Below are 18,735 nucleotides of genomic sequence, written 5' to 3'. Positions count from 1 at the left end.
TTATATTTATTGGAATACATATCTTATACATGTTAAATCAAAACTATAGCCACAGGCTTAAAGTCTGAACATGAATTTACAATTGAATTGTTATACTTTGAACATATGTTCAAAATCATTAGCTGGGCATGGGGGCACAGCGCCTTTAATCCTAGCACTCAGGAAAGTAGGGACAAGAGGATCTTAGTTTCAGGGTAGTCTAGTGTACTTAATGAGTCCCAGGATAGCCAGGGCTATAAAGGGACTCTGTCTTTAAAAAGGGGGGGAAAGGAAAAAAAAAAATATATATATATATAATGCATGTAGAGTCTAGACACTTAAGTAGAGTACATTGATTCGTGTCACAATTTTGAAAGTTGGACCAAATTTAATATAGTGCTTTTTTTTTCTAAAGAAATCAATGCTTGTTTACCATAATATTTGTGTTAATATAGGAACCATATAGCCCCCATCTATAAAGCCTGGCTCTGAGTCTGAACATTAACCCACATTAAGGGAAAATAAATATAATGTATAAATGAACAGATAAAGGGGTGGGGGAGAGAATGAATGTGTGTTTGTGTTTTGGCCAAACCTAGGAGAAATCTCAATCTGTCTCTGCCTTACCTAACAGTACTACAACTTAAACAAAACATAAAATTAATTCCAGAAGATGTGCATATATAAATTTATGCTATGGGTGCCAGTAAATATGATAAGCTTTTCTCCTGTCACCAGGGGCCTGGGTTTATGAGGAGTGGAATGCTTTGTCTCTCAATAAGGTATTCATTATGATTATATATATATATATTCCTCTATAATACTATAGCACAAAAACACCTTTATTTTCAGTCCTCTTGTTTTACGCATATAGATTTTTAAGTCTTTATAGTTATTCTTAGAAACAGAAAGCCCTTCTTTCTAAATTTTCTAAAATTTGTTAAAAAATTTTAAGTCATAGCATCTAAAGAAATTAGTAACTTCCCCAAATCCTCCATAATTCTACATTTTAATAAATAATTCAGTTAAAGTCTAAATAACCATTGAAAAGAAAAGACAATGAAAATGTCAGCTTTTAATTCTTCAGTAATGTTCTTGGGCCACAAATTCTGAAGAAGGATTATGTCTTGGAGCTGAATGCTGTAGATTATTCCTGCCTCTTATGGCCAGAATGCCAGGAAAACCCTGTAGGCTGCAGATTGATCCTTAACTTTATTGTTCCCTAGAAGTCAAGCTGCTAGTACCAGTCTTTCCTGTATTCTTGGGAATTCTAATCTTTAATTGCCCTTCCCATCCATTTTTCAATTTTCTCATCCAAATTCAATCAATTTTCTAATCTCTCCCTCATGACTATTATAAAATGATGTAATATTTTTAATAATACCATTCACCTTTTGTGGGAAACTTTTTCATTATTTATTTTCTTTACGCCCTGATTATAGCTCCTCCCTCCTGTCCTCTGAGTCCCACCTTCACAAGCCTCTCCCCCATTACTCTCTCCTGTTCTCCTTAGAGAAGAGGAAGCCCCCCCCCCCAACTCCCATGTGTGCCAACACACCCTGGCATATTAAATCATAACAAGATTAAGCATTTCCTGTCCCATTGAGACCAGTCAAGGCAGCTGAAGGGGATCCAAAGACAGACAACAGAGTCAGAGACAGCCCCCTGTTCCAGTTGTTAGGGGACTCACATGAAGACCAAGCTGCACATCTGCTGCAAATTTATAGAGGGCCTACATCCAGCCCATGTATGCTGGTTGGTAATTTAATCTCTGAGAGCCCCCATGGCCCCAGGTTAGTTGATACTTCTTGTGCTGACCATGACCACTTCAGCTCCCTCATTCCTTCCTCTGACTTCCACAAGATTCACCAAACTCCACCTACATCTATTTTCATCTACTGTTGGATGAAGCCTCTCAGAAGACAGTAATGCTAGGGCCCTGTCTGTAGGCATAGCAGAGCATCATTAATTGTCAGGGGTTGGCTCTCTCCCATTAGGTAGATCTCAAGTTGGGCCAGTCATTGGATGGATGGGCCTTTCTCAGTCTCTGCTCCATCTCAATTCCTGTACATTTTGTAAACAGAACAATTTTTGGGTTGAAGTTTTTGTGGGTGGGTTGTTATCCTCATTCTTCCACTGGGAGTCCCACCTGGCTACATGAGAGGTGGCCAATTAAGTCTCCATATCGTCAGCTGGTAGTTTCATCTAAGGTCACTCCGATAGACTCCCAGGAGCCATCCAGTCCCAGGCTTCAGCTTATCCCAGAAATGCCCCCCCCCAACAACCCACTGATTTCCATTCTCTCTCCCATCCCTATCTGCCCCAATACATACACACCTGATTCCTCCCTCCATCCACCTCCAATATCTAATTTATCCTTCTTCAAGTTAGAGACAAGCATCCTGTCTTGGGCCCTCCTTATTACTTAGTTTCTTCAGATCTGTGGATAGTAGTATGATTATCCTATAATTTGTAGCTAATGTCCACTATGAAGGAGTATATACATGTTTGCCTTTCTGGGTCTGGGATACCCCATTCAGTGTGGTATTATCTGGTTCCATCCGTTTGCCTGAAATTTTCATGATGTCTTTGTTTTTAATAGCTGAGTAATATTCCATGGTATAAATGTATCATATTTTCTTTATCCATTCTTCAGTTGAAGGACATCTGGGTTGTTTCCAATTTCTGGCTATTACAAATAAAGCTGCTATGAACATAGATGGCCAAAAGTCTTTGTGGGATGGTGGAGCATCTTTCTGGTATATGCCCAGGAGTGGTATTGCTGGGCCTTGAAGTAGAATTATTGCCAGTTTTCTGAAAATACACCAAATTGGTTCCCACAGTGGTTGTACAAGTTTGTGCTCCCACCAGTAGTGAACAAGGGTTCCCCTTGCTCCACATCCTCAACAGCATGTGCTATCTCTTGAGTTTTTGATCTTAGCCTTTCTGATGGGTGTAAGATAGAGCCTCAGAGTTGTTTTGATTTGCATTTCTGTAATGACTAAGGACTTTCTTTAGGTGCTTCTTAGCCATTCCTCTGTTGAGAATTCTCTAGTTAGTGTTGTACTTCATTTTTTAATTGGGTTATTTGGGTTGTTGGTGTCTAATTTCTTGAGTTCTTAATCAATTTTGGATATTAGCCTCTGTCAAATATAGGGTTGGTGAAGATCCATTCCCAATCTGCAGGCTGTCATTTTGTCCTGTTGACGGTGACCTTGGCCTTACAGAAGCTTAGCAGTTTCATAAGGTCCCATTTATCAGTTGTTGATCTTAGAGCTGGAGCCATTGGTGTTCTGTTCAGGAAATTGTCTACTGTGCCTATGCTTTCAAGGGTATTTCCATTTTCTCTTCTATGAGATTAAGTGTATCAGGTTTTAGGTTGAAGTTCTTGATCCACTTGGATTTGAGTTTTGTGTAGGATGATAGATAAGGATCTATTCACATTCTTCTACACATAAACATCTAATTAGACCAACACCATTTGTTAAAGATGCTTTCTCATTATCCATTGTATGATTTTGATTTGTCATAAGTCTAATGTCCATACAGGTTTATTTATGGGTCTTTGTTTCTATTCCGCTGATTAATATGTCTATTTTTGTGCGAATATTATGCAGTTTTTATTACTATTACTCTGTAGGACAGTTTGAAATCAGGGAAGGTAATAACTCCAAAAGTTGTTTTGTTGTACAAGATTGTTTTATCTATCCTAGATTTTTTTGTTTTTCCATATGAAGTTGAGACGTGCTCTTTTAAGGTCTGTGAAGAATTAATTGTGTTGGAATTTTTATGAGAGTTGCATTAAATCTATAGATTGATTTTGGTAAGATGGCCAGTTTTCTTATGTCAATCCTAATAATTCATGAGCATGGAATATGTTTCTGTCTTTTGATATCTTCCATAATATCTTTCCTTAGAGACTTGAAGTTCTCAGGTGCTTCCTTATCACAGTAGGCAGAGGCAGGATATCAGTCTCATAACCTGAAGGTTCTGAGACTTTTTTTGATACTTTGAGACTCTCCAATGTTTAGGAGTATCTAGTATTTCGGGCACCAACCACTGAATTCTTGCTGTTCCTCTTACCATTGTATCCACCAAAAGGTCTCCACGGATCTCAAATATCCCTTTTATTGTAGACTTTTGAACTATAGAACGAAGGTATATTAAAATCGTTCTCTTGGTGCTCTTTTTCATAATCCTTTTTCTTTGTGCCATTTGAGCAACATAGCTTGAAAATTATATTGTAAACCTTTATTTAAGTAGAGAGAGCACATCTATTTGTCTAGACTGGAAACTAGGAAGGAATTTTTAACATAATACCAGTGCTGAAATGATACCTTATTTTAGATGTCAGCTAAGTATTCTTGGGTTAGTGACATATCCTGCTACTTAAATAACTGAGCTGTTAAATCATGGCTGATGAATATTTTAATACATTAATGATATATACTAATATTTCTGATATTTCATATTTATATGTGTAGGTACATCTGCATGTATGCACATATTTGTGACGGTCAGAGGTCAACATCAGGTGTCTTCCTCAGTTCTTTTCTACCTTAGTTTTTGAGACAGTCTCCCATAGAACCTGGAGCTCCCTTATGTGTGGCCTGGATGGCTAACAGTCTCCAAGGATCCCCTGTCATCTTCATAGCAACAGATCCCAAGAGCACACTGGCACAGCTGGCTCTTTTGTGTAGGTACTGTGAATCAAACACAGGTCCTCAAGATTGTGTAGAAACAACTTTTACTGATAGAGCCATCTTACCAGCCCCTGATAGCTTGTATTTTTACCATAACATTCCTTTAAAGGCTTTTATTGGTCATGTTAAAAAATGGTGATATGTATTTTTTCTCCAAGTACTTTAATGATTTTATTTACTTATAAAAATGATTAAATTATATATTTAATAAAATTTTATTATTAACATATTCATGCTAATAAAATTGACAGTAATATGTCTGCCCATCTTAACTTTCACATGCATGTTTTATCGTAAGAATTTTGCCATTTAAGATTTAGAATAGCTAAAATGGGCAGAAGAAAATGGTTATGATCCCTAATGGGATCAGTAGATGATATATGAGAAAGAAAAAAAGAAGTGGTAAGCAGCTTTATCTTTGATGGTTGCGGTTTAGGTGGCCTTGGGAGGTATGTATAAGGTATGTTTGGAACTCTTATTACTATGCCTGCTGAGCAGGGATAATGCTGAGAGATTTATGATAACATTGAAATAAGTACGGGAAATGCTACATAGAATTTTCTCTAAATTATTTGAAGGAAAACTTTGTATCGTGGTTTTTATGCTTTCCATGTGTGTTTGTTTACTGCTTTTCTGCTTGGTGCCCACAGAGGAGGATCCCCTGGGGCTAGGGTTTAAGAGCAGCAGTACCCTTAACCCCTAGGCCATCTCTATTATCCTGAAGTAAAAAATATAACACTCTTTCTAAAGCAACTTATATGTCCACAGGTGAAACCATTTATTCAACATGCATTAAATACTTACTGAATACTCATAGAAAAAAGAATGTGCTGTCTTTAAGAGCAGTGGTGTGAAAGTGATCTGGACATACAATGTAGGTTTGTTTCAAGGATGGAGGGGTGACTAAGCTGCAGTTGAGAGCTCTTGTTTCTTTTTCAGAGGATCCAAATCTAGCCCCAGCATCCCATTGAACAGCTCAGAACTACCTAGAACTCCAGTTCCAGGGAAGTCAGTGTCCGCCTCTAGCTGCTGTAGTCACATAACCACACAAAGATAACATGTATAGTCCTCTAATGTAAAAGAAAATACAATCTTAATTTTTTCATTTAAGGTTTGGTTGGGTACTTTAAGCACTCTCTAATGCTCTGAAAGACCAGAAGCGCCAAATTTAAGAAATTATTCAGGCTTTGTAGTCATGAGTATGTTCATAATGGGGAGTCCTTTTATTAAAATTAAGAAGCATGAGGAATGGGTCTTATGTGAGATGCCAGAAAATTCTTAGCCTATGCAAGTACAGTAAATCACAACTCTCATATCAAGAGGAGTAAGAGTGTGTTGATTCTGAACTAAACATGAGTGGCCATTCAGGCTACTCCAGGTAACATCTTCCAAACCAGAAATGATTACATACATTTTTGTAGTCATAAAACAAGAGAAAAGAATAAAAGATAGCATTTTGTGAATGTGGTGATGAGAGCCCTGGGCAGGTGGGGAGGTGACTGCCCTGGGTTTTAGGTGCTGTCTGATGATATCCTGGGATGTTTGGTTGGTAGAGAAAACAAATTCTGCTTCAGGAAACCAGATGCATATCCCTTTTAGGAAGAGGTGTACAGCAAACACTACAGGCACTGAGAAAGCAGAATTCATGAGTTCAAGGCCAGGCTTAGATACATAACAGACCCTGTCCAAAAAATAACTTCAGCTACTAAGGTACAGAATATAAAGCACATTGATTAGTTTTGGAAACAGCCATCTTTTTCATATATGAGGAAATTATTTCCTGCCTTTACTTTTCCCTGGAGCAGCATAACCATTCTTAGTTTCAGAATCAAATTTCTTTTTATTTTAAAGCAGAAAAGGTAAGAACAATGAAGTTGAATTAAACGTATATGTTTAAGAGAGAAAATAAAATTTTCCTTTAATTTTTTTTTTTGAGAAATACCTTTTTTCAATTATCTTTGAAGTTCTGAGATGCCTTTTAAAATATATTCTAATAGCCTTGTCTTAACTTGCTGTCTCACTACAAACATTATTCTGGAATATTGTGTTCTGTTCAGATCTCTAATGTTTCTTTGAAGAGCTTGAAAATTGTCATTAATAACTTATAAAAGAATACTCACAGCCTATGGATTTGCATTGTACTTATAGCTGAAATCAAACATATGATTGTGATCTGTTAAGCACAGAAATCCTCTAAGACTGGACATACCAACAGATTTATGCTGCTCTCAGCCTTGGTCGAGGAGCTGCGTATTCCAGGAGGCAGTGATTACTGCAGAGACTCCTAACTCTTCTAAGTCCTGAGAATAAGCAATTAGTTGGTAATGCTCGGCAGTGAGTAGGACAAGTATATAAACATCCTACTCAACCCTCCTCCCAAGCTCAGAGAACATCACAGAAAAGGACAGTAGCCTAGCATAACAGTCAGCAGTGAGGCTTCAACCAGCAACTGATGCAAACAGATGCAGAGACCCATAGCCGAACCTTAGGCAGAGCCCTGGGAATCCTGCTGAAGAGGAGAAAGGATTGTGAGAGCCAGGGGGGTCGGGTTCACAGAGACTGAAATGACATCAAGAGCCTGCTTCAAGCTAACCTAGGCTCTCAGTTATAGTTATGTTATAGTTGTGTGGCTTGGTGTTTTTGTGGGATTCCTAAGAGGCACAGAAGCTGTTTCTGACACTTTTGTCCTCCTGTTGGGTTGTCGTGTCCAGCCTTTATATCACCATGTTTGGTTAATACCCCTGAGAGGCGTGCCCTTTTTTGCAGGGAAATGGAGGAATAGCATTCAATGTCTGCTAAGAGAGATTTACTTTTCTTTTAGGAGAGGCCATTGGTACGTTTACCACACCCAAGTAAATGATCCTACACACATTCCATACAGGAAGCACTAATTGTATTTATTTGGGGGAAAAATAGATATGAAGTTAGGCAGTAGATGGAAAGCATGTTGAGAGAGGAGAGAGAGAGCTGGAGAAAGGCAGTGGGGATACATATGGCCAGGGTACATTGTATACACCTATAAAATTTTCACAAAATTATAAAGACACAAAAACCCATAGGGATCAAAGTCAAAATGTCTCAGTTCTGCTGCTGTTTTTATTATCTTAAAACAAAGCTGACCAGGGTGCGGTTTTATTTGAAATAGCCATTGTAAAATCCACTTTTTTATAAATATAGCAAGGTTTAAATGAGAAATACATGTAAAAATAACAGCATAATACCATCATATAGTGATATTTATTAAACTTCATGTGTCCTTCCTTCCCTTTAAAAATGTATAAATCTCATATTGTGGTTATTAATTTCTAGATTGTGTATAGCAATTCAAGAAGCCAGTGTACTAAAAACAGGGAAAACACAATTGGAAAAGCAGATCAAAGAACTACAAGCAAAGTGCAGTGAATCAGAAAATGAGAAATATGAGGCTATTTCAAGAGCCAGAGATAGCATGCAGCTCTTAGAAGAAGCTAACCTTAAACAGAATCAGGTAAGAAAACAGAAACATGTTATAAAACAGTAAGATCCCCACATGCCCCACACCTAACAGTAAATACATCAGCAGCTACTGAATAAATGCATGGAAACAAATGACACTTCCCATTATCCAAGAATTATGCTGCATTTTGAATGGTAAGAGTAATATCATAAAATATGCTAACATGCCAGTCACTTTTCAAAAATAGTATTTAAGTTAGCAGACTTGTTTTTTGTTTGTTTGTTTTTGTTTTTTAATTGTGGAGGGTGTTGGCTATTTTATTTATTTACATTTCAAATATTGTTCCTGGTCTCCAGCCCCTCCTACTGCAAATCCTCCATCCCATCTTTCCTCCCCTTTCCCCTTGCCTCTAAGAGGGTGGTCCCCCAAACACCCACCCACTACTACCTCCCAGCTCTAGCATCCCCCTATACTGGGGAATTAGGCGTCCATAGCACCAAGGGCCTCCCCTCCCATTGATGCCAGATAAGGCCGTCCTCTGCTACATATGTAGCTGGAGCTATGGACCCATCTATGTATACTATTTGGTTGGTGGTTTAGCCCCTGGGAGCTCTGGGGGTCCAGTTAGTAAATATTGTTGTTCTTCCAGTGGGATTGCAAATCCCTTCAGCTCCTTCAGTCCTTCCCCTAGCTCTTCCATTGGGGTCCCTGGGCTCAATCTGATGGTTAGCTGTGAGTATCTATATCTGTATTAGGTGCTGGCAGATCCACGGCCCTCGGTATCAGATTTGTTATGTCCCCATACCCTGAGTCACTATTCTTCGTCCTCTATGCTATCATAGTGTTTTCCTAGAGTGTACTCAGTGAGGTGATTCCTAGACATGTGTCTTTCATTTTTACCTGTACAATCCCCTCATCAAGCAGAAGCTTAATGGGCAGAGTTAAAGGTAGCTCAGAAGACTAGATGGATTTCTCAACTCATCTTTTTTTTCAACCCCTTAACCTTTGTGCTTTCTGTACTGTCCTGGGCCATGCTGTCTTGAACTGTTAACCTTTGAATGGTTATAATCTATGAAAGACAGAGATTAGGTTTTTTTTTTTTTATTGTTACAACCCTTTTTTTATAGAATTCACTATAGCATTAACATATATATCAGAATTTATATAATATATAATATGTACAGAATATTATAGTAGGAAATGCATGGGTATAAAGGAAATGCTTTATTTAGGTTTTTCAAGAGAGATACTAAAAATGCAAAAGGTGTACATTGGATTTTACATACCTAGAACAAAGCTTGGCGAGGTGCCGTATGCCTGCAGTCCCAGCAGCCAGAAGTGAAGCAGGAGGATGATGAAGTTAATACCAGTGGGCTCTACAGTAAGACCCTGATTCAAAAATAAGAAGGAAACTATCTCTTCAAAAACCAAACTTTGAAATTGCTGAAGAGTTTATGCCTCTCACTTAGTGACTTAAATTCGGTCTCTCTACTCTTGGGACAGTTAAAATGTATACAGTAGGTCTTGGGATATAGCTCATTGACAGAATATTTGTGTAGCATATGGGAACCCTTGCTTTTAACATTAGTACCACCAAAAGTAAACTATATTCTACCCATAATACACATAGATAGTGGCTTGTGTGGAGACTTTAAAAAAAAAGTTCAAAATGGCCATGGAACTTTCAGTTGTGGAGATAAGAAAAGTGGTAGGAACCAGCTGAAAAAACTGGAAAGATTTAATTAGGAAAAGGTGGTCAGAGCTGGGGAAATTCTTTATCATTCATGACTTATGCAAGGTCCTCCAGTGGAGGCATTTCAGAAACCTAGAATGGAACACTGCTGTCAAAGAGTACGTTACCTCCCTAGTGAAATTATGTATGACGTGCTCTGATTATCTTCTGAAGATTCTGCTTGAAGAGAAGCAAAAAGAGGCTGACAGAGAAAAAATGAAGAAAACAATTTCTCAGCTTATACAAGATGCTGCCATCAAAGCAAGGAAAGAAGTAAGGAGTTTAATTATATGTAAAATGCAAAATTTAAAATTAAAATTTTGTGTGTGCATTCACAAGGACTATATATGACACTATTAATTTAAGAGTTAAAAACTGTAATGTTTCTTTCATTAAAATTAAAGTGCTATGGGTATAGTGTAATGTACTACATAGTCTTTGGCTCATAAACAGTGGGTTATTTTCTTACCTATATTTTCTATGCTCAGTATAAATTTTCTTCTCAGTGAACTACAATTTCAAGTGATTTTTTTTTATAATTTAAAAACACAAAGTTGACATATTTGCTTTTTTCAAACATCTAAGTAGTAGTTTTCACTTTTACAAAGCCATTGCAAATATATCTTAGAAATATGCTTTAGTCATGCCATATAAGGTCATTTTGGATAAGAACAAGCTATGTGTGATGGCAGTTATCTAATGACATTATTCTAACGCTGAAACAGCTGTGGCATCTTACTTTTACGGTACCTTTTCAGGCTGAAGCATATTTGTGTAGACAAATACCATGTGTGCATCTTACTGTGTGCATTACCATGCTGTACAGCTTTCTAGCCTGTGAGCCCTGTACCTCCCAGGTTTGTGTACCTAGACTGTTAATATTCACGATGACCACAGTACCTAATGTTTCTCAGAGAAGACCCTGTTGTTACACGAGCACTATAAATATTTACCTTTTTATTTCTGATTATTGAGTATAGCTGAAAATATTTTCCTTGAAAATATCCATGCTGTCTTATTTCCCTATTATTACAATTGACAATTGCTCTAAGTCTTTATTTTATTGGCTAGTAGATATAATGAACAAATTTTAATATATATCTGTCCTAGTTACACAATTGAACAAACATGTGTTTGCTTTTTTAAGTATGAAAATAACTTATTTCTCACATATTTTAATTTTTAAAAGTAAAATATTGGCCATTTTTAGCCTTATATGTTTGGTAAGTAGAAAAATAGTTTCCAGTTAGTTGGTATTTCATTCACAACTATCCTTATTATTCAAAAAATTATAAAAGAAAATATTTGTGTAAAAAATCTTTATAGAAAACCAAACTGGGTGTAGTGACACGCACATATTCTCAACACTGGGGTGGCTGACATAGGTCTTTGTATTCTTGACCAGTCTGAACCACATGGCAAGAAACTAGAGCAAGAGAAGAAAGGAGGGAGGTGTCGCGCGCCCCAGGTCCCGCCGGCAGGAATAGGCGTGCAACAACAGGATTCTTCTGCGAACAACCTTTATTGTACAATCTCTGAGCAGGGATCCCCCTTTGAGCAGGGGACTTCTCCACGTGGGAGAGAAAATGTATTGCTTATATATGCCCAGGAGACTTGTGTCACTCCCTGATTGGTGCACTCTCCAGTAGCTCATTAGTGTGTGGTGCATGTGCTCTAAGTCTCTTGGCTGGGCAACAGCTCTGTTTGCTGAGTTCTCGGCGGGAAGCTGGCGCCATGTTTGGGTGCAGCACAAAGGGCTCCCTACAGGGAGGGAGAAGCACAGAGGGGCAGGATACTGAGGGAGATACAGAGATTTTAGTCTCTTGTGAATTTCAGAGCCCTGCCCAGTGAAAATTTCCTAGTCTCACATTTTGTTTCATCAGATCCTAACACTTAAAATTAGATCACTGATGTTAATACTTGAGAAGTTTCCTTTTAGAAAGACTCTACCAGCATTACAAAAATACTCTAAAATTTATTATATTGCCATAAAACTTCATATTAGTTATGTTTTTGTTAGACACTGGAAGAAAACGGTTTAGGAATTCTGTAGGGAGACCGATAAGTACAACTGGACTTTTAAGAACCAAATTTTTTTATAGTACCTGAGACATTCATGGCTTACTTTCCCTATCCATTGCTGTATAAGTCAGCTTTTTGTTGCTATAACAAAAATAAAAGAGAATTAACCTAGAAAATAGGTTTATTTGGGCTTCTGGTTTCAGTGGCTCTAGTCTGTGGTTAGTTCGCTAGTCCCATTGTCAGGTTCTCAGAAAGACAGTATATCATAACAGGACACATGATGGAGTCAAACTGCTCATCACATAGCCAAGCTAGAAGATTGGAGAGAAGGTGGCTGACGTCCCCATGACCCCTTCAAGTGCATCACCACATGAGCTGAAGATTTACCAGTAGACCCCATTGTTTAAAGGTTCTACTAATGTGCCTTGCTGGACACCAACCCCTTACCTGGAAATTATAGCATGTAATCTCATCTGTAATAGAGATAATAACATGGAGTTGTAAGAATGAGTGACACACAGAAGCATTCTGAACAGAATTAATGCACATAATCCTCAACAAATGTTATGCTCATACTATTACTGACCTGCAAGCAAAATAGATTGATCTGTATGGTCCTAATTCCCCATTTATCTGAAATGTCGATATAAATTATAGTGCAAAGAAAAGGCCATGTACACTGTTTGGTGGGTCTTCAAAAAGATAACTCATATTAATTAACCAAATAAAGTATACAAGCAGGCATATTGAATGTATTCTAAAGAAAGTTGCCTTATATTACTAAGATAGGTCATTTCATACAAGAATGTTTCAAAGGCTGTTAGATCATAAAAGTTTCCTGTTAGTCTACTGTCCTCATAAATAATCCTCTTGGTCCTTCAAAAGTAACCCGAGTGGCTGTTGGGAAGAATGATTGCTGTGTGCAAGCTGATGAAGTATAACTAATCCTCCAAAATGCTCTGTGCACACCAGTTGCTCTGTTTCTGAAAGGCTCAATCTTTGTTCAAACCTTTCCTTGAGCACTCACTTACTCCACAGTGGTGTCTAGTGTGCATTGTAAGAAGATCCTACACAGGGCTTCCGAGGTCATTCATTGCATACTCAATATCTGATTTTGTTTTTCTCCTTGTTCTCTGACATCTTTTTGCAGCACTGAGGGACTCTGCAGACATTGCCTTCCACATTCTTCCTCTCACAGGTCAAAGTGATATTTGTGGAGCCTGTGTGACATGCACAGCAGGTGGAGTGTCTAGCACCTAGGAGAACCTAGCTGTCTCCCATCCATCCAGACACCCAGTAAATAGACTGAGATTTAAACTGGACTGTCCTCAAAATTTTTAGATTAGAAAAATATTTTTTCATTAAAAATTATTTTGTTATCTAAAATAATTATTAGATTATTTATGAAAGAAAATGGTAAAAATTTATGGTTTTCTGCTTTCGTTTCTAGTAATAGTAAAATGTTAGTTGAAAGAATCCATGATAAACAAAAGCTCTGTTTTTACAGTGTAAAAGGATTCTGAGACCAAACTGTTTAATAGTTTCTGTCTTTTTGTATGTATCATCCAGTTTTCTCCTCAATTCTCATGGCCAATTCTTTATGTTTACAATATTGAAGATTCTGAAGCTTATATAAACTAAGCCAATGCTACAGGCACAGTACTGTGGTCTTGTCTGATCTGGTCTGGTCTGGCCCAGTCCATATGACTAGCTTTGAGCTCAATATATAGTCCAGGCAGAATGAACAAAATCTCCCTGCGTCAGCCACATATGTGCCAGCTAATTACACACAGCTTATGACTAATTCTTAGATATTTCATATATTGTATGCTTTTTTATCTTTTATGCCATGAAAGTTATGTTTCTTTTTAAAATAAACCATCCTAAGTTTTTGTCAGTAATCATTTTTTATTCTTTTCCTAAATTATTTCTGAATTCATAGGTTGAAAGTACAAAAAAACAGTATGAAGTACTGATTTTGCAATTAAAGGAAGAACTCTCAGCCCTTCAGATGGTATGTTACAAGACCTTGTTAGTATTTTCCTCCAAATAGAACTTGTTTTAGTATGTTACTGGGAATCCCTTTGGTCCACATATATTGTTAAACCATAACCTATGTTAGGTTCTAGGAAACAAAGTAAATAATAATATTTAAATACCTCTGAAAGGCATTTCTGTTGCTTTGGTAAAACACTGACAGAAAACCAACTTGAGAAGAAAGAGATCTATTTTAGTTTATAAGTTGTGTCTATTATACAGGGCAGGATCCCAAGGCAGGAACCTAGAAGCAGGAAATGAAGGCAGACACCATGGAAAGATGCTGTTTGGCTTTTTAAGAAGACTTGCTCAGCCTGCTTTCACATACAACCTAGGACCACGTGTCCCAGGGTGCCAGCACCTACAGCTTGCTGGTCTCAAGACAGTTCTCCCATAGACATACCCACAGGACAGTCTGATGGAGGCAGCTTCTCCTTCCAAGTCTCTTTCCAGATGACTCTAGTTGGTGTCAAGTTGACAAAGACTAACCAGCACAGATATGTATTAAAGTCACATGAGTGGTATTAGGAACCTAGCAGAAGTCACAAATTTAGCATCATGAAATTACCTTTCAGCAGGTAGAGAGAGAGAGAGAGGAGGATTTTGAATTCAAGTTTGAGAACAGCCTGAGCTATGTAATGAAACTATGACAAACATTCCTTCCCCCTGAAAAACAAAAACCTTCTATAGATAAGTACCTTATCATGTATATGAACTTGTATAGGACATACATTAAATTTGTGTTTGCTATAAATTAGAATTCTATTTTAGCAAAAAGTAAATCTTATCTGATTTGTATTGGTTAAAAATAATTAAGTTTAGGCCATAATTTAAAACCTTACTTTAAATTTTGGACACCAAGGTAGGCCTTTTACATAATTGTAAAAATTTGAGTATTACTAGTGGTATGTTGTCTACAAAGTAGGTTCACCAAAGCATGACTCATAATTAATAAAACTATACTTATTCTCAAATAAATAGAGGAATAATTGTGAAGAACTCACTAGCTGATTCTTTTTGTTTTAGTATATTGGCAAAATAATCATGTTGATTAGTTGATGTACTTGTTAAATTACTAAGTAAAACGTTCAACACACGAAGTTTCTTAAGCGTAAATGTTTCGGTTGTTATGCTCATGCTAATACATTTCCCTGGTTGTTTGTTACTTTACAAAGAAATCTTAACTTAGAATTTATGCACCTTTTATGTCAAATGTTTCCTTTGGGATGCTGTGACAGTGTCTGGTTCATCTTGCAAAGTATTTGGTAATAGTATATGAAAAGAGAACTTGTAACATCAAAAATTCTCATTTTTCCCCCCCACAGTACCATAACCTCTGCTTCTTTATGAATTTCTTAGTATCGTATAGCCAAAGGCAATTTCTATATTCCTGGGGTAGGTCAGCCACTTTTTGAAATTGACAGTTACAGTGGCCTTACTTAACTCTGTTAGGTAACTGTAATATTTTTATGAACTCTTTTACTTTTCCATTTTTCCTCATCTTAGTGTTTCACCAGATACATTTATTTACCTTATGGCTTGGCTTTACAGGACTGTGATGAAAAGCAAGGTCAAATCGATCGAGCCATTAGAGGGAAAAGAGCTGTGGAAGAAGAACTGGAGAAGGTAAGAACACATAGCTGCCTGAAGGCACCTGCTGCCTGCTCTGTTCACGCTGGCCTTGTACGTACGCTCTGGCCAGTGCTGACTCACTAAAGTCATTGAAATACTCATTTCACCTGCTCCTTAGAATACCCTTTTTTAACTTAGTACTTCAAGATCTTTTTTGAAGTGTCTATTTACTGTTCTATCCTCACCTCATCCCAAGAGTGGCTTTTCATTTTGTTTTCTTTTGTAACTTCATGCTAACTTACTAAAGTTAGAAATGGGCATAATAGGTATAGACAACAAAAAAAAAATCATGATATGCTATGAATTTTATTTTTATTATGTATGTGTTTGTATATATAAATGTATGCAGGTGCCTATGTATGCATAGAGGCCAGAGGTGGACATTGGGTATCTTCCTCAGTCTTTCTCTGCCTTATTTTTTTAGAATCTCCATGAAACTGTAACTCACCAACTCAGCTAGATAGTTGGCCAACAACCCCAGAAATACAGGAGGCTCTGTCACCCCAGAACTGGTATTATAGGCACACGCCTCCACACCCGGCTTTTATGTGAATGACCATCCAACAAGCAGTTTACTGACTGAGTTATTTCTCTGTCCCAGATTTTTACCTTTTAAGAAGATGATAATTAGGGGTCTGGGAAGATCAGTGGTTAAGAACACTGTCTCCCAGAGTCCTGGGTTCAGTTCCCATCACCCACATGGAGGCTCACAAGCACCTATAGCTCCATTTTCTGGGGATCCAGTGCTCTTGTTCTGGCCTCTGTAGGCACTAGGCACTTACAGCTACACAGTCCTACCTGCAGGCAAAACACTCATACACATAAGGTCAAATATTTTAAAAGAATACAATTATTAGGTAAAATACTTAACCCAATGATATTTGAAGTAAAAACCTTAAAATTAGTTTCCTGCATGCTTTTTCATTAGCAGTAATGTTTTAAAATGCCTTGGGAAAGAAAGGGCAACCAAATATTAGCACTTATCATGTTTAAAGGCTAAGTAATTCTAAAGTTAAAGATATCAAGCAATGAAGTTGGAACTTGCCTTTGAAAGGTGAACTCCATGGTATTCAAAGTATATGACATATCCATGTTTTCAAAAATAATAACAAATTCAGGTAGTAAAGCAGCAATTTACAAACAGTATAGGATATGGCTTCATTTGTGGGAAAAGCATAGGCACTTCTGTTTCAAGGTAGACATTTTTTGACTGTTATACTCCTAAAGGTTGATCCTTCCAGATTTTCTTCATAACATGTTAAGTAATACTTCTACTATACATAAGGCTTTGGGATGAATTTTTAATTGCGTGAATTTTTTAATATTACATGACATAGTTAAAAAACAGGTTGTTTTATTGGTGCAATGTAAAACTTAAAAAGCACAGCAACTAGTTCTCCACTAACTACACAGCAGCAAGCCAAGACCATAGCATTGTAGGGCTGCAGTGATGCTCAGTGTGCCAACAAGGGGTGCTGACACAGTCTAGTCTACCTCTGTGGGAAGAGCAGCACCGTCTTCACTGGGACAGCACAGGAGACTGGGGAGGGCAGTTGGATGGACAGTTTGTCTGAAAATGTGATGTGGACCTCAGGACCTGCTAGGTAGTTAACCCTCTGCTGTAAGAGGAAACCCAGTCATGAACTGACTCCAATACAACTCCCCCTGAGAACGGAAGCTTCAATTTCAGCCATGCTGTTGCACAGGTAATCCAAAGCAAAGTTCTAGAACTTTCAGATCTACTAGTTAAACTACAACACACACCGTTACTTTTAAGTATTTCAGTTGAGAATTATCTTGAATATTCCCAAAATAATTGCTAGCAGGCTTTTTCCCTTTTATGTTGGGCCTTGAACACACGTAACAAGGGCTCTGCTACTGAGCTGCAGATCTACCCTACGACCAGGTGTCTGTAAATTGACATTTAAAGCCTTTTTTAAAAACCTCAGCAGCTGTTTTATGTTTCTGTACTAGTTGAATAACTTTACAGTGAGCATGAATGATTTCATATTTTTCAGCTGTCAGTTCATAGCATTTTATTTTGTAAATGAATCAATCATAAATGTCTTACAGTAGCTTACAGTAAGAAGATATGAACACACACTTAGGACTATTTCTCTGCATTGTTTTTATTGAGATAATTTTCTATAAAGTAATGCTTATGAGCCTTTTCCTCAGATTTACCGTGAAGGCAAACAGGATGAAGGTGATTATAGAAAATTGGAAGAAATGCACCAAAGATGTCTTGCTGCAGAGCGTTCAAAAGATGATCTTCAACTAAGACTCAAGAGTGCAGAAAATAGAATAAAACAACTTGAAATGAAGTAAGTTTTCTTTTGGGTTTCCTATGATAACATTTTAAGAATTCACATGGGTTCTGGTGAATTATTTACCTTTTTATAGAAGTATAAAAACAACCAAATACGTTTTTTTCATAATACCTGTTTTTATTAAGTTTTAAGTTGGCATACAAAGTAATGCATTTAGTGATAGCATTTTCATACTCATAAGTCATAGTGCTATCTTATAATTTGTTCCCTTTCCACGCGGCTCTCCTCCATGTCCCCTGTCTACCCTATGATTGTTCACCTTATCACCCACTAAGTAGTATACATTTCTGCTTTCATGTTATAGGTAAGCTGTTACCCACTCTGATACTCACTCCTCCCCAAGGCATTCTCCTAGCACCCTCAGAATTCCATTTCCAACATACACACAAACACACACAACTCAACCAACCAACCATATCAGCACATAGGAATAATTGTCTTTCTGGGTCTGGCTTGCTTGTTGGCACAATGATTACCATTTGAATCAATTCCTTTACATGTTCATTCTGCAGATGCTTTTTAATGTGTGGTTTCTTATATCAATTTATAGTATTATTTTCTAAGCTAGTACTGTATTTTTCAGATAGTCTTTGCTGTCCCTATATCTTGAGATATTTTCTGTCTGTTCTCCCTGACAATTTTAGACATTGAAGTCTTCGGTTCACTTCCAATTAATTTTTGTACGAGGTGGAAGGGATCTAGTCTCCTCCTACTACACGTGACTATCCAGCTTTCCCAGCACCGTTTTGTTTTTCTCTAAAGTATGTTTTTGAAACTTTTGTCACGAAACAGGTGACTTGAGGAGCATGGGTTTATTTCTGAGTCCTCTGTTTTTCTTATCTACCTGTCTATTTTTGTGTGACT

At 37.4% G+C, this 18,735-nt stretch overlaps 1 protein-coding gene across 1 annotated transcript in view; it reads left to right on the top strand.

The window, feature by feature from the left end:
* The window catches only part of SCLT1 (sodium channel and clathrin linker 1), a 95,027-nt gene that overhangs the window by 50,943 nt on the left and 25,349 nt on the right, over positions 1–18,735 (top strand). Inside the window, exons 12-16 of the mRNA XM_080929207.1 lie at positions 7,992–8,169; positions 10,025–10,123; positions 13,815–13,886; positions 15,461–15,535; positions 17,720–17,865. Of these exons, the coding sequence (XP_080785333.1) occupies positions 7,992–8,169; positions 10,025–10,123; positions 13,815–13,886; positions 15,461–15,535; positions 17,720–17,865 (570 nt within the window). The remainder of the gene's footprint in view (positions 1–7,991; positions 8,170–10,024; positions 10,124–13,814; positions 13,887–15,460; positions 15,536–17,719; positions 17,866–18,735) is intronic.

The sequence above is a fragment of the Micromys minutus genome, assembly GCF_963924665.1.
Source record: "Micromys minutus genome assembly, chromosome: 15".
NCBI classification, from domain to species: Eukaryota; Metazoa; Chordata; class Mammalia; order Rodentia; family Muridae; genus Micromys; species Micromys minutus.
Note: the sequence above shows the minus strand (reverse complement) of the source record. Positions and strands in the feature narration are given on the sequence as shown.